Source organism: Dermacentor variabilis, chromosome 4 (assembly GCF_050947875.1).
Source record: "Dermacentor variabilis isolate Ectoservices chromosome 4, ASM5094787v1, whole genome shotgun sequence".
Classification (NCBI taxonomy): domain Eukaryota; kingdom Metazoa; phylum Arthropoda; class Arachnida; order Ixodida; family Ixodidae; genus Dermacentor; species Dermacentor variabilis.
Genome location: NC_134571.1, coordinates 198179430 through 198195098, shown reverse-complemented (window position 1 = coordinate 198195098; position 15669 = coordinate 198179430). Strand labels below are relative to the sequence as shown.

Sequence of the window (15669 nt, the reverse complement as noted above, 5' to 3'; positions counted from 1 at the left end):
CAACCGTAGTCAGTATGCAGAACCCGTGCTGCGGCCACTGCACTCGAAAGCAACACACCCGAGCCGCTCTGCACTCGCACGGTGCACTCTCTCATGTGTTGTGAACCGTTCGACAGTGCATGTTGGTAGTGCACGCTCACATCACGGGTAAGCAGTTGCTTGATTTATTGAACGGGAGTATCACAGCGGCGAAACTTTTGCGGAAGGTGAAGGTTTCAAAATACAGCCCCATGTCGTTGAGCAGCTTGGTGCGCAGAATTTGAGCTATATCAGCCGCGAGTCTGTCCCTTTGCATTGTGGACCCGGTGGTCGAAGCCAACAGTCCTTGGACGAGCGAAGAAGGCAGGAGATCTCGGCTGTGCAATTGGCTGGGTGGCACTAGACGATCCTTCGTCCTCCATGTTAGGTCCGGTCGGACGAGCTCCCACTTGTCAAGTATGTTCATTTCGGAAAATACTCAGCGCACGCACGCGCACACACGCAATCTGTGTTCCATCCCACCACACCGCGCGTGGCTTGTTCCTCTGATTACTGTATTTACTCAAATCTAATGTGCACCTTTGTTTTTCGATAAAACGTGTTGAAAAATTACATGCGCATTAGAATCAAGTACGACCCTAAATCCGCGTTACCATATCGCCATCGGCATTCGAAAAATGGCTGCCTCGTACGCGCTTCTAGCCTAGCTGTCGTAGCTTCCTCCATGTGCATACCTCCATGTTGTATGTGTAACCAGGCGCTGGTGTAACCTAGTCTACCGCCCGTCTTCCCATTTTCTGTGTTTATTCAATCAGCATGGAAGCGCCGACTGCGAAGACAGGCCGAGTCCACCATGATGCCGCATTTAAAAGGAAAGTTATGTGCGCGGAGATGGATGGAAGTCGGGCCGCGTCACGGGTGTTCGGAGTTCCCGAAACTTGTTTGCGTCAGTCGTGCGCGACTGACGCAAACAGAATATTTTCGCCAGCAAAGCGACAAGGAAGGGTTTCAGTGGACCGAAGCAGGGCCGCTTCGCTGAAATAGAAGAGCTGCTCGCGGAATACGTGCAAGAGCAGCAAGCGGCACAGCGGCCCGTGACGACTGATCTGCTCAAAGTCCGGACGATGCAGTTAGCCCCTACAGAAAAAGCTAATATGGAGTGTCTTCAAAGCGAGCAGCTGCTGGCTATCAAATTTTATGAAAAGAAAAGGCTTTTCTCTTTGAAGGCGGACAGGGATATGCCAAAAATTGTCCGAAGAATATGAGGAGAAATTGCACAGTTTTCAGCGGTACGTTTTGAAGTTGCCCCATAGAAACGGCTACTGCTTCGGACAGATTGGAAATGCCGATCAGACGCTGCTCTACTTTGATATGCCTAACACCACAACTGTTGAAAATAAGGGGGCGGAGCAAGTGTGCATTTTGTCTTCCGGCCATGAAAAAACTATTCGCCGCAATGCTTTGTTGCATTGCGGATGGGCACAAGCTGCCTTTGTATCTTATTTTCAGATGGAAGACTCTCCCGAAAGGAACCGTGTTTCCGAGTGGCGGGATTGTGCGCGCAAATGAAAAAGGTTGGAGGACCACAGACTTGGTTACTGACTGGATTGATAACGTTGAGCGGAAGAGACCCGGCGGCAGTTGGGGTCTGTGTGGGATGCTTGTGCTCGACGTGTTCAGGTGCCACCTGGACCAACGCATCAAGGACAAGCTGGCTGCATGCAACACTGACCTTGCGTGATGCCCGGCGGCATGATATCGCAGCTCCAACCGCTCGATATTTGTTTGAACGAGCCAGTGAAAGATAGAATTTGGGCGCTCTACAACAAATGGCTTGTCACTGGCTGCCACGAATTCACGCCAGCCAATAAAACGAAGCTTGCCTCGCTGCAGGACTTTGCTGGATGAGTGAAAGATGCATGGTGCATGATCCCGCCTGCCATGGTTAACAAGGCCTTTAAAAAGTGCGGGATTTCGAATGCCATGGACACCACTGCGGTGAAATGCTTTGGTCTGTTGATAGCGATAAAGAGTTGTCTGATAGCTATGACAAGTTATATCTGTTGCTTTACGTGACCCGACCCAGCGCAGTGAAAATCTTGGTGGCAAGGTGCACCGCTTCCGTTTGTGTTTTTATTCATCGCAACTTTAGTGTATTGGAAATAAATCTGTTTTTTCCAAATGAGAGAAAATAGTATCTATATATGAAAGCACGAGGTGTGCGGTATTGTACTCTTTTTTTTTTTTTTGGTCATGGAAAACGAGTGCGTGTTACAATCGAGGTTTTCATATTTTTTCATTTTTTGGTCATGGAAAACAGGTGCGCTTTACAATTGAGGGTGCGTTAGGATCAAATAAATACGATACTTCACTCACTCAGTTGTTACATGCATGCAGACACGCCTTCCATGTTCTCCCTGCCTGCCACACACGGTTGCCTACCGTCCCATGCCTGTTACTCTACGCAGTTGCCTACCGTCTTGTGCCTGTAAAACTATGCCACCTGGCATCGGCCCAGTACCCTCACAATGCGCAACAAGATTCCGCGCATTGTACCACCATAAATCTGTCAATATCAAACATGTACTAGCTTAAAAAGCACTTAAAGAAAATTTAAATTCAGCACTGTGCAGCACTACTGATGTGTCGCTAATGTAGATATCTTCTTGGTATGTTTGGTGCATGCTACATAAAAAGAAAAACATATTAAAAATGCTACGATTTTAGTATATACTAAAATACTGTAATATACCATAGTTTTTGCAAAGGGTTGAATTGGGGGCATATCTGCTGCTGTGGACATTGTATCTATGTGTAGCTTGAGGCAGCAGCATCTCAATTGTAGTACTGCATTACGGAAGCCTTCAGGACTTGCACTTCCCGGTATGTGTCACTGACCAAGCACAGTGCCGTTAGTGCCACTGAACCAACTAGAACCTGATGGCCATGACAGTATGGGTGGTGAATGTTGTGGTATGGCAATAAAGATATGGCTGAGGGCTGGGATAACATGGCTGTGACATTAATGCTGATGGCTGTGACAATATGGCTGATGTCTGCCACCATATGACCATGACACTATGGCTGATGGCCATGAGAATATGTCCAATGGCTGTGAAGATATGGTGATGACAGTATGACGGATATCCCTGATATAGCCTGAAAGTAAGGCAGAGGCCGTTGCACTATGGCTGATGGCTGTGACAATATGGCTGATGGCTGTGATTATATGACTGTGACGTCTAATGGTTTTGATATGTCCATGGCAAAATGGCTGATGGCTGTGATGATATGGTTGTGGCAATGTGGCTGATAACTGTGGTCATACGACTATTACGATATAGATGTGATGATATTGTCATGGAAGGTCGCTGATGGTTGTGACAATAAGGCTGATGGCTGTGAAAATATGGCTGATATTTATGATATGGCTGATGGCTGTGATAATATAGTTGCGGTGATATGGCTGATAGCTGTGATGACATGATCATGCCAATATGGCTGACAGCTGTGGTGATATGACCGTGACAATATGGCTGTGACAGTATGGTTGATAGTTGTGACATTATGGCTATGACAGTATGGCTGATTGATACAATGATTTGGCCATGACAATATGTATGATGACTGCAACATGGCTGATGGCTGTGGAAATATGGCTGATTACTTAGCTGTGATGACATGGTCGTGGCAACATGGCTGTGATAATGTGTTTGTGGCAATTATGGCTGTGATAATGTGGTCGTGGCGGTATGGCTGATAGTTGTCATGACACAACTGTGACAATATGGCTGATAGCTGTGGTGATATGACCATGGCAGAATGGCTGTGACAGTCGGGTTGATAGTTGTGACAATATGGCCCAGACAATATAACTGATGAATACAATAATATGGCCATGACAATATGGATGACGGCTGTGACATTACGGCTGATAGCCATGGTATGATGGCTGATAGCTGTGTTTGGTGATGTGACCATGACAGAATGGCTGTGACAGTCGGGTTGATAGTTGTGACAATATGGCCCTGACAATATGGCTGATGAGTACAATAATATGGCCATGACAATATGGATGACGGCTGTGACACTACGGCTGATAGCCATGGTATGATGGCTGATAGCTGTGGTTGGTGATATCGCCATGACAGAATGGCTGTGACAGTAGGGCTGATAGTTCTGACATTATGGCCCTGAAAATATGGTTGACAAATACAATGATATGGCCATGACAATATGGATGACGGCTGTGACATTATGGCTGATAGCCATGGTATGATGGCTGATAGCTGTGGTTGGTGATATGACCATGACAGAATGGCTGTGACAGTAGGGCTGATAGTTGTGACATTATGGCCTTGACAATATGGTTGACAAATACAATGATATGGCCATGACAATATGGATGACGGCTGTGACATTACGGCTGATAGCCATGGTATGGCGTGACAATGTGCACTTCCCCTGCAGGCTGTGGCAGCCGGGCACGCACCCAGGCGGACAGCTCCAGCTGGAGCCAGCCCCTGGGTCCGTGGGCTGCCCCACTGATCACAGAGCCCAGCTCGGAGGCCACTCCGCTGGCCTCGGTTTTCCAACGTCGCGGAAGCTCTACAGGTGGGTCCCATGGTCCTACAGGTGGGTCCTACAAGTCGTCCAACCCCCTGCTTTTCAGCCAGGCTACCTGGAAGATCATTGAGGTCACCCGGAAGTGGCCTATCGGCTCTGGTGTCCTGCTGTGCACTGTTGTGCACAAGGTTGCAAGTTCAATTTCTGTCTGTAGTGGCTTTGAGGGAAGGCGTGCAAGAGAAGCATTTTGATTTCATAGCACTTTGAGATACCTTGGTGGCCAAAAATTTATCTTTAGGTGTCCAAAAGGGTTCTACAGTATCATCCTTCATAGCCCAGGCACGGGTGTTGGTTTAGATCAGTTGATGGAGTAGCTGGCATTTTGAGGTCTTTGAGGCAGACCATCGCAACCACATTGGAGTAGTTGTTACACACCTCTGTCTTTGCGTTAAGCAAAATCTTGCCTGCAGCATTTACTTTCTCTGTTTTTCTCCCTCCTTTCCATGCCCCATTTTCTGTTCTCCCAGTGTAGGGTGGCAGACTAGGTGGTGCTCTGGCTCTCAACCTCTATGCTTACATTTTCTTTAACCTGTGTGTGTGCACTTTGCAGGACATTTGTTCGTTTTCAAGAATTACTGTGTGCTTTGTATCAACTTTATATGCGCCCTCTTTTAAGTTACATCATTCGAATTTTATTTTGTTTCTACTTCTGACATCTTTACCCATCCCCTTTCCCCAAGCACAGGGCAGCCAACTGGTCTTTCTTTTCTCTCCTTTCTCCTGCCCCTTCTGAGGCGATGTGCATGAGCAGGCGAAATTGCTGTTATCAGTGAGGTTAGGCACTGGTGGTAGGAGAGCCGGGTCTCGCTGACAGCTGTATGTCCAAGGATAATGTTCTGAATCTGCACACTGGGGGCTCACCTGCTGTGTTTGCTCAGTGGCTGTGGCATTCTGCTGCTGAGCACGGCATTGTGGATTCGATTCTTCACCTCGGCAGCCACATTCCTGTGGGGACGGAATGCAAAAAAAAAGAAAGAAAACTTGCATACTTATATCATATCATGTTGAACGCTAATAAAGACGGGGACAGCAAAAGAGAACAGAAAAATGACAACGTGGATGGTAACTTTCAACCGTGTCGTCCTTTTTGTGTTCTCTTCCGCTATCCCCGTCTTTATTAGCAGTCAACATGATATGCAGTAAACACCAACTAGGCCAAACTGAAGTTCTTCTGACGTAATGGTTCTGCGGAAACCTGCAAGGGGGAGAGAGGTAATTGATAAAAGCAAAATGAGACATCCACCCAAACGTAGCTAAGTGCTACAAAGGAAACGCGTATGAGTTCCTCGAAAGAAAAGCTTTGCAGTTGAAGAAAAATTCGTCCTGGTCCGGGACTCAAACCCGGGACCAGTTCTTGTATTACGTACTACTTATATTTAGGTGCATGTCTAAGAAAGACCAAGTGGTCCAAATTAATGTACAGCCCTTCGTGATGGTGTTTATCATAGCTTGCGTTTTGTTTCGGGGCATTAGAGTGTTTCGAGACATTAGACACACAGCCACAAGTTATCACAAATAAGTCATTCACCAACCACAGCAATAACTGTCTGAGGTTTAGTTCAATGAAAAAAGAAGAAACATCGCATTGGAGATGCCGAAAACGCTACAAATTCACATTGCAAAACAGTGAACTGCCGTTTAAATCTAGGCTAGAAAATATGCATGACACAAACAAAAGAAGGCTCATTGTACTGCAACAGGCAGAAGTTGGCTGAAGAAATCACATCATAAAACTGCAATAAAATACTCTGCAGTGCAATTTAACGCAATTAAATGTGCAGAGTACAAGGTATGGAAAGTTACTCTTCAAGAAAGATTTGAGCTTTTCGGTTTTTTACTCTCTTTTCTTTTCTAATATTTAGATTATCATTCTTTTGTTTGCACAAGTTGTTCAGCATTATGTTTGCTGCACAGTTTGCAACCAGTGCAACAAGGAGCTCATAGGCGTGCCCATTTTCACGTGCATCTATGTCCTCATGCCTCGGCAGAGAGTGTAGAGTCAGTTGCTGAACGACACTCCTTTGGTTGGGCCTGTGGAGAAACTGCGTGCAGGCACTTTGTGTCACAAGCTTTGTAACTAGAACCTCCGTGTACATGACTACTGTAATCCCAAGGGCAGAGGGAAATTTGAGGCCACCTCTGTCCAGTTGTGCAATTAAAAAATGGGTGTCTTCTTTCTTTTCGGTCACATGTCCAGTAACAACCAAGTGCCCTCGGTAACTTTCACACTTCAGAACTTTCATTGTAGCATGCGGACAATACCGACCAACATAACCAATAACTGCCACTCATGCTCTGAGTGCGTCAAGGTGATCGTTGCTAACATGAACACTAAAGGAGGTGCCTACATACGACACTGTTTCTCCTATGCCTCTGAGGTCATCAGTGCTCATCCTTGGGAAGGCATATTGAAGGCAAATCCTGCCCTCTGTTTCAAGGAGTTGTTGAACAGATATGTGGTACTGCCCACCAGCCATCTGCCGGTACTGTCCAGAACGACTCTCGAGAGGGTCAGCTGGGACGTTCCCTGGTAGGACGCACTTGAAGTGAAGCTCACTTATGCAGTACTTTACCATTTCCAACAAGGATTGAGCAGAGAGTGCTAGGGCACTCAATGTCTCCTTAGTAAGGACTCCAGTGTCGGTATCCCATGAAATTCCCAGATGTCGAGCCATGTAATGAAAGCATCTAGAAAAGCTACTTTTGAGTCACCTGCACGGTATGATATGGGTTCTTCGTAAACATTACGATGATGCGAGCTGCCAGGGCTGCGGCTATGTGTGGATTAAAAACCTGCATTACCAGCTTAACATTCTGCCATTCCAAGTTGCTTGGATTAAGTGCCATTGACGTCAAGCCACACCCAGACTTTAGCAGCAGAGATGACTCCTCTTTATGTAAATCTCTCAAATGCCTAAATAAGGCAGTCATATTGAATTCAACACGAACATCATTGTTTAAAAGCTTGAAGCGTGGGTAGAAAAAGCAAGTGGCTGCATTTTTCTGGTTCAGCCAGTTATTTCTTATACATTTAGAGATGCATAGCATCTACAACGTAAACTAAGTCTGTCTGGGTCTGCTGGATGTGGGTACACATGAAGAAGCATCGGCTTTGGCAGAAATATCTTCATTGCCTTCCTTTTTGGTTAGTCATTGTCACAGACAACAGCTATGACTCTGCACCCAATCTCTTCTAAGCGTAAGATTACCTTCTTCAGTATGGCATGAAGTTGGTCACCTCGTATGGTTTTTACTGGAAGAATGTGTGCTACCTTCTTGAATGAGTCCAGTAGACTGAACCATAAGTACGTGTACTGATGTGGCTGCCTCGTTGGGATTCACTGCAGCACCACATATGTTCCCACCCTTGTAATCAAAAGAAGGCTTGATATGAATTTCGTCAAGCATCAACGTTGCGGTGTATTCATGTGGCTGCAAATGTTTAAATCTCTGGGAAGCATACTGAAGGAAAGTTTCATTGCAAAAATCAATTTTTGGGCACATTAGAACAGACGAGCACACTTTGCTGATAGTGCTCGGATGGGGCGAGGTTAGTGTACTTGTTCCTCTCAAAAACGTATAGGCATGCGGCGATATTGTGTGGAAAATGCATGCAAACACCATTACCTGTGTGCTGTAGTGAATACGCTCTGCAGAAAGCAGTAGTAGCTGTTCCTTTATAAACTTTACAGCCCCCTTTCTTGTCTTCATTAGTGCTTCCTTCCAATATGTCTAGAAGGGAATGTATTGTAAGCGACAGGTGGCTAGAACTACAGCGCTCCTCAGACAGCATGCACAGGTTGTCCGAAATTTCCAACAAGGAGCTTACTTTACGAACTGAGTCCGGTACGACGGCGTTTCCAAGGTTCTTGTTGCGGAGCCTTAATAGCAGGCAGACACTTGAAGGTTTTCGAACACCGTCAATGACGCCTTAACCAAGGTTCACTATCGTCGTTGATGATCAAAAACATTGTGCACTTTTCTTTATGGATCACAGTCTACTTCACCAACACTGGCGCCACTTGCAAGCGCACCTTGAGTCCTTCGAGGGACGAAAAATGGTCTCTCTTCTGCTCCGCTTCATGTGAAGCCAGTGACTCTTCGACAGCATGGGCCAGTTGGGGAGCTTCTAGTCGGCTTCTCTTGGCGTCAGGTGCTTCTCCTTGTGCTGTTGTCTTGTGCTGAAAGGTACTAAGGAGAGCCAGAAAAAACTGTAGGCACAGATCCACGGGGCAACCACGGTACTGGCAGTGCAACTAAGAATGTTTCCTGTTCTTGGATCCGTGTATGGAGTCATGCTCTCGATGCACAAAGCATGGAAATGATCTGCGCAAACCTGCAGCAACGTACAAACGTATCGTAAACGCCTGAGAAGCCACTTATTAAAATAACCTAATGCTCTCCCCTTTGTGTAAGGGTGTATCACAGTATCACAGTAAAAGTGCTTAACAAGTACAAGCAACTAGGAGCCCACAACAGGACCATGAATTCTTACCTTAGTGTACAAAGTGGGCGCGAAGTCCTTCCTAGGATTGGCGTGTAGCCACTTCTTGAAAGTGTGGTCGTCTTTAGGGAAAGAAAACACTTGTATCCTCTTCCCCGTATCGTAGTTGCCGGTGCACCCCGGCACACAACCCTTATTTGTCATTTTAGCACCCACTGCGCATCGCGCATGGAAACCAAATTGCTGCAAAACTACAAAAGGAAACTGTAAACGCGACCACACCGCTCCAACCAGCTGGTCCGCACGCTGCCATGGGTGTGAAAGAATGAGGCTAAATTCATGTCACTGCCGCTGTGGCTTCTGAAAGTGTCAGCCTGCCGGATGAGACTTTTACTTACGAGTTCAAAGTAGAAATCCAAGAGCTCCTCAACAAAGTAGAAACTGAGCGCCCAGCCAATATATAGTTGCCGACTGATTTCTCGGACTCCAAAAATTCAGACATGCTTGATTATTCGGTCTGCTTCGCGGCACCGCCATTCTCCCCATAGACCATAATATATAACAACTGCCGAAAGTTCGGACACCTTGCAACCTCTCGTCTGATTTTTCGGACACTCCTTGAGCCTACTTGATTGAGAGCATCATGCACAGACTCTGACCGGTGCATGGTTCGACTTACTTAACACCATTTTTGTTTTGAACAGAGCTTCCTTGCTGCCCCACGAAGTGGTGCTACTGCAAATCCCCACTCATCATCGTTTCTGTGTGGTTCGATAAGTGGCTACAGCAGTTCCGGTCTCAGCTTAGTAAGCCATGTCAAGACAATCCAGCAGCTGATTTGTTTCTTCTTCGTGCATGACGCTGTGAATAGGCCACGTTTTTCGTTTGTGCGACTGGTGTTCGCATGACGGCGTGGTGGTGTTTGCTTTGTGTGCTGTGTCGAGGTTGTGGTGATCCAATGCGGCATACGGAAACATTGTGTCAAGTGTCTAATGGAGCCGACGATGCCCATGCAGACTGCGCTGCGGAATACCGGCAAGCGGTTGCCGGAAGGCCCTGGATTTGTCGCCTTCCGATGTGCTCCCTACAGACGCCAAAAATGTTCTGCCGAGACCTGCGCAATGGTTGCATTGCGATTACGGACACACTCTCATTTGACGGTTTCACAGGTGCTGCCACTGCTGTACTGACATGTGCAGAACTCGACGACGGCGAGATCATTCATCAGGTTTCTGCTACGCTGCTGGACGACGACTCTGAGTCGGCTCCGATGACTCAGAGTACAAGCAGTAACTGTGCTTTGAGCTGCCTATAGTGACCGCACGACCCTCTCCGAGATTCAGGCTTATCTGATTGCACATAAACGGAACAGCGTGTAATGGTGCATTCACAATTTCTTCAAGCCTACTGCCGAGCCCGAATAAGTGTGTGGAAATAAAGAACTTTATTTTTTTTCTTAATCTCCTTTTTTAGACACCTGTTTATTCGGACATTCCCGCAGTCCCCATTAGGTCCGAATAAACGGTCGGCGACTGTATTAGCAAGAAAAATGTAGCATGCCTCCGATTCTGGCCTGGAAAAAAAAAAAGAAAACCAGCAAACTCTACTTTCATTGTTGAGAACTTTATTTAATGTAATAGTTCTGCGGGAAACCCGCGAGGTGGAGAGAAGTATTTAATAAAGCATAATTAATAATTTTCTTTGTAGCAATTGCTTCAAAGGAAACCCAAACGGGTTCCTAAAAAGAAAAGCCTCTCAGTTGAAAAAAAATTCGTCCTGGTCTTGGACTCGAACCCGAGGCAGCCGCTCTATCATCTGAGCTAACCAGGTGGCTAGCAGATGGCAGGGCGAAGTCGAACTTATCAACAACTCGAAGCAAAGGCAAGAGTCCTCCTCCTCCTCGAGCTGTAAGGCGTTTGAAACTTCAATCATCCTTGTACATTAAGGCCATGAGGCTAGTGGTGGTGCTGCAGGGCCATCCACATAATCGGGCATGTCCGAATTGTCAGCGTCTGAATAATGGGTCATTGACTGTAATCCATAAATGGTAAGAAGTCTACGGACAAGCTAAAACACTCTTTGGAGTGCCATTATTCAAAGTTCAATTTTAATTTCACCAGCACCTCGAAATGATGAAGTTGCTCTGAAGGTGTACACTGGACAGTGTTTCGACATCTTTTTGACACTGGTGCGCTATGCAAGTACACCGTGTAAGTCGTCGGGTGGCGAGAAGGAGAAGACTGTATTCAGTTGTCAGTCATCCATGGTAACACTGTGCAGTCTAACTGGACTAGGAGAGAGAAAGAAAAATGGCAGATACAGCACTTGTCACACACAGACACAGCATGTTATGATGAATCCCAACCAGCTAGCCTGCCAACATGCTTTAGTCACTGTCATAATATATGGTACGCAGGTTTTTCCATACATTCCATACATTAGCCAGTTCTGGCTAATGTATGGAATGTTGGCTAACCTATGTTTTGGCATTTATTTTTGCTATGCCGTTTTGGAAAAGCTGAGAAACAATATTTATGAAACAAAAATCTAGTTTGGAAAACATTTCATAATTTAGTGGCGTTAAGAAAGAACCGTATTTACTCGAACGCAACGTGAAGGTTGGCTTTCCTGTTACTTGAAATGAAAAAATAAAACTGTGAATGTAACTAGAGATGAACAGAAAAAGGAATGGTGCCTTTGTTCAAGGAATGACAATTTGGAAATAGTTGTCACATGAGGAGGAGACAGAGCTCTCTTCGAGCGGTATTCTCAGGCGACTATTTTTGGTGATGTTTCACTCATTAAATTTCGCATGGATTCGGCATCAAAACCGTCCAAGACAAATGTTTCTGGCACTCTGCCAAGCTCGCTATCAGTGCACTGTCGGCAATATAGTACTTTGAGGAGTTCGTTGCCAGGACAAGTCGATTCTCTTGAAAGCAAAACTATCTACCCATGACCCACGAACCAAGTCATCTCCAGTGTCGTTGAGCTCTTTTGAGGTTAAGCGCTTCTTAAAAGACAGTACAACAATTTCATTCGGGGACAGTACCAGGGCACTGTGAGGTCCACAGAGCCCTTCTGACAGGCTTGGCATTTAAACCCTTAAGTTCTTTTTTTTTTATTTCCTAACCAAAAGTGTGTTTCTTTTTTATTGCTGATTTCGAATCATGTTGTACTAAAAAGCAATTACTAGAGGTTAAAAAAAATATTTGCACCACATATTAAGTCAAATCAGTTTATTTCTGAACATAGGAAACCAGCTGCCTGCTGCTAATAAAAAATACAAACCACATAAAGAAAACAGTCGATTAACTGCTGTATGTTCTCCAGACAGTCATCTGGCGATGGCAAATGATAATGCTATCGCCAGATGACTGTTACCTTGCCTAGAACGGCGATAAATGGAAACCAACGAGGCTTCATGCCAGGGTTCTCGACATGAAGCTGCACCCACTGACGAGCACTCGCAATGTTTGCTTCAGAGATGTTCTCATCATCACCAGAAGAACTGCTCAATTCAGCGTCATCGCTGTCTTCACTTCCGGACACAAGATAAGCATCGGTATCTGAATCATCTTCATTGGCAGAAAATGACGAAGATGAAAAGCTGCTTTTCTGGATTGATGGGCCAGCTATGTATGTCTTATTGCCATAGGAGAAACCGAAATCAAGTGCTTCCATCTGGTGGGCGACATGCAATTTAAGCTGTAGACGGGCGCTTCTTGTCCTAAACACTCAAGAGGAGAATCTATTCTCCTAGGATGAGCTCTGCTCCTCCAAAACAATTTGGGGACGCTTTGGCTAGGACGAGTTCTGCTTGTCCGACACACTTGAAGGGTGAAAGAGTGCCTGCTGCTGGTTCAACCACCTGCGAATCGCCGACTTGTTGACGTTGAGTCACCAAACCACGGCAGTCTTTCCCAGCTCCTTGGCCATCAAAATTGCTCATAACATGAAGGCGGATGTCGTACCAAATGTGCTGCATTATCATGACGTCGTGAATGAATGGAGTCGGAAGTGCCAAAGACCACAGGGTACTGCAGCACTGCAACTCCAGTCACAAGCACAGTGAAAATGGCGTCGATTCCAACAAAAAATGTTTTACTTTGGTGGACTTGTCTATGGATTGGATCGAGACTTAGAGGTATTGCGGGCGAGCTCCACCACTGGAAAAGCTGGCCCCACCGTCGGCGTGACGTGGGATGAGGTATCACCTGAGCCTAGCGGCCGCATCGGCTGCTTCGGAAGTGCCGAAACGAGCTGAAAACGAAGGTTTAAAGTCTCGCCTGCACCACGGTTCTGATTAGTGGTGAGGCTTTAACGCCTTGGGTGTCTGCTTGACATCTGAAAGTACTATAATATGTAGTGGCTGTCTTTGGAGGCGTGCAGCATGGTAGGCTACTGCTCGGTGCTGCAGTGCTAGACGTACGCAACGGAGCCCAGTGTCAGCCTTATTCACATGTAGCCGCAGGGCAAAAGGAGCTGCGTGAAGCTTGGCTGGCGAAACTTAGAACCGGCAGACAGCCATCGGCTACAACTCGGGTATGCAGCAAGCACAGACGCGAGGAAGGTTTTCGCTACCGCGCCGGGACTGCGCTATGTTCGGTGAGCAGCAGAAAACATGCACTGAGACGCTCGCCCGCACCCGCTGCCGGGCTGATGTCATGACGGTTTTGTCTATGAACTTTTTGATGCTAGATACAGGCAAGTTCACTGGAATGGAAAGGGAGCGGTAAGACGCACATTAAAGAAAGGCATAGCATATAGTCATGTTTGTGTTATGAATTAATGCACTGTATTTACGAAAAAGAAGCAGTGGGAAATCACACGCTGAGAAGACCGATAAACATACAGTGCGACGCAACTTGAGAAATAATATTGAAATGTCCAAGAATTTAGAAGACAAAAAAAAGATTGAATCGTCGTGACGGCACATTACAGTCGCCGAAGGCATCAAAGCCTCTACATTCGCCAACCATTTATTCGAACCTCACGGGGACTGCGGAAATGTCCGAATAAACAGGTGTCTGAAGAAGCAGATTAAGAAACAAAAAAAGAAAACTAAATCCTTTATTTCCACGCACTTATTCGGGCTCGGCAGTAGGCTCGAAAAAATTTGTGAATGCGCCCTTCCACGCTGTTCTGTTTACGTGCAATCAGATAAGCCTGAATCTCAGAGAGGTTCGTACAGTCACTGCTTTTACACGCTCCGCATGTGACGGCAGCATAGAACATGGTACGTCATCTTCCGACTCGGAGTCATTGTCCGGCGGTGCAGCAGAAACCTGACGAATGATTCCACCGTTGTCGAGTTCTGCACATGTCAGTGCAGCAGTGTCAGCACCTGTGAAACTGTCAAATGAGACGGTGTCCGGAATCGCAATGCTCGGAAGAACATTTTCGGCGTCACTAGGGAGCACAGCGGAAGGCAACAAATCCTAGGCCTCCCGGCACCCGCTTGCCGGCATTCCCCAGCGCAATCTGCGCGGACACTGTCAGCGCAGTTAGACACTTGACGCGATGTTTCTGTATGCCATGTTGGATCACCGCAACCTCGACACAGTACACAAAGCAAACACCACCACGCTGTCATGCACGAAGAAGAAACAAATCAGCTGCTGGATTGTCTTGACATGGCTTACTAAGCTGAGACCGGAACTGCTGTAGCAATGGCTGTAGCCACAAACCAGGCAGAAACGAGAATGATGAGCAGAGGTTTGCAGTAGTGCCACTTCGTGGGGCAGCAAGGAGGCTCCGTTCAAAACAAAAATGGCGTTCAGCAAGTCGAACCATGCACCGGTCAGTATCAGTGCATGGTGCTCTCGATCGAGTTGGCTCAAGGAGTGTCCAAAAAATCAGACGAGAGGTTGCAATGTGTCCGAACTTTCGGCAGTTATATATTATGGTGTATGGGGAGAATGGCGGTGCCGCGAAGCAGACTGAATAATTGAGCATGTCCGAATTTTTGGAGTCCGAAAAATCAGTTGGCGACTGTATAACGAAATTATTTTTGAACAGTTCTGATAGCGTCCATGCAACAATGGTTGCTATTGTACTGTCAAAGGCCCATATGCTGTGGCCTAAAGCTCATGGCACGGTGCGAAAACGCACTCACAGCGACAGCAAAACATTGTGCGCATACACGCATGCAGATCCATACAAGCATGCAGATACACATCCAGTCATTGCGAACCCGTGGGATCGCTGCATTGAGGCTTCAATCTGTTATGCTCCATTTGGTTATACAGACAGCCCAATATAAGAACATATTTCAGGTAGTTTACTACCAGCGTTTGCCTACCTTACACGCAAGAAGCCGGTTCGGGAGACTCCATTGCGGCGACCTCGCTTAGTAGCATTCACTGTATGTATTCGGTAAAGACATGGCGTCTGTAAGCGATTCTGCGCTTTCAGTTTGCCCAAGATCATTATATCGACAGTCAAAAACTTCCCTTGTTTTGATAGTACTTACATAAATGTCCAGGAGGGCTGCCGCTTGGTGTTGTTATTGAGTGCCGTAAACGAAACCTATGAGGAGCGCGCCGCGTGATCCCTCATACTACGCAAGGGAGGTACTTTCGACAGGTGGCGACTCCGTAAGTCCTCGCCCTCAATAG

At 46.5% G+C, this 15669-nt stretch overlaps 1 protein-coding gene across 6 annotated transcripts in view; it reads left to right on the top strand.

Moving 5' to 3' along the window:
• Hipk (Homeodomain interacting protein kinase) overlaps positions 1-15669 on the top strand; it is a 114952-nt gene that overhangs the window by 72622 nt on the left and 26661 nt on the right. For 4 of the 6 annotated variants that reach the window (XM_075690780.1, XM_075690784.1, XM_075690783.1 and 1 more), the window contains exon 11: positions 4450-4614. The exons of 1 other annotated variant lie outside the window; for it this stretch is intronic. In XM_075690780.1, the coding sequence (XP_075546895.1) occupies positions 4450-4614 (165 nt within the window). The remainder of the gene's footprint in view (positions 1-4449; positions 4615-15669) is intronic. One more of the 6 variants, XM_075690785.1, reaches the window with a different exon arrangement.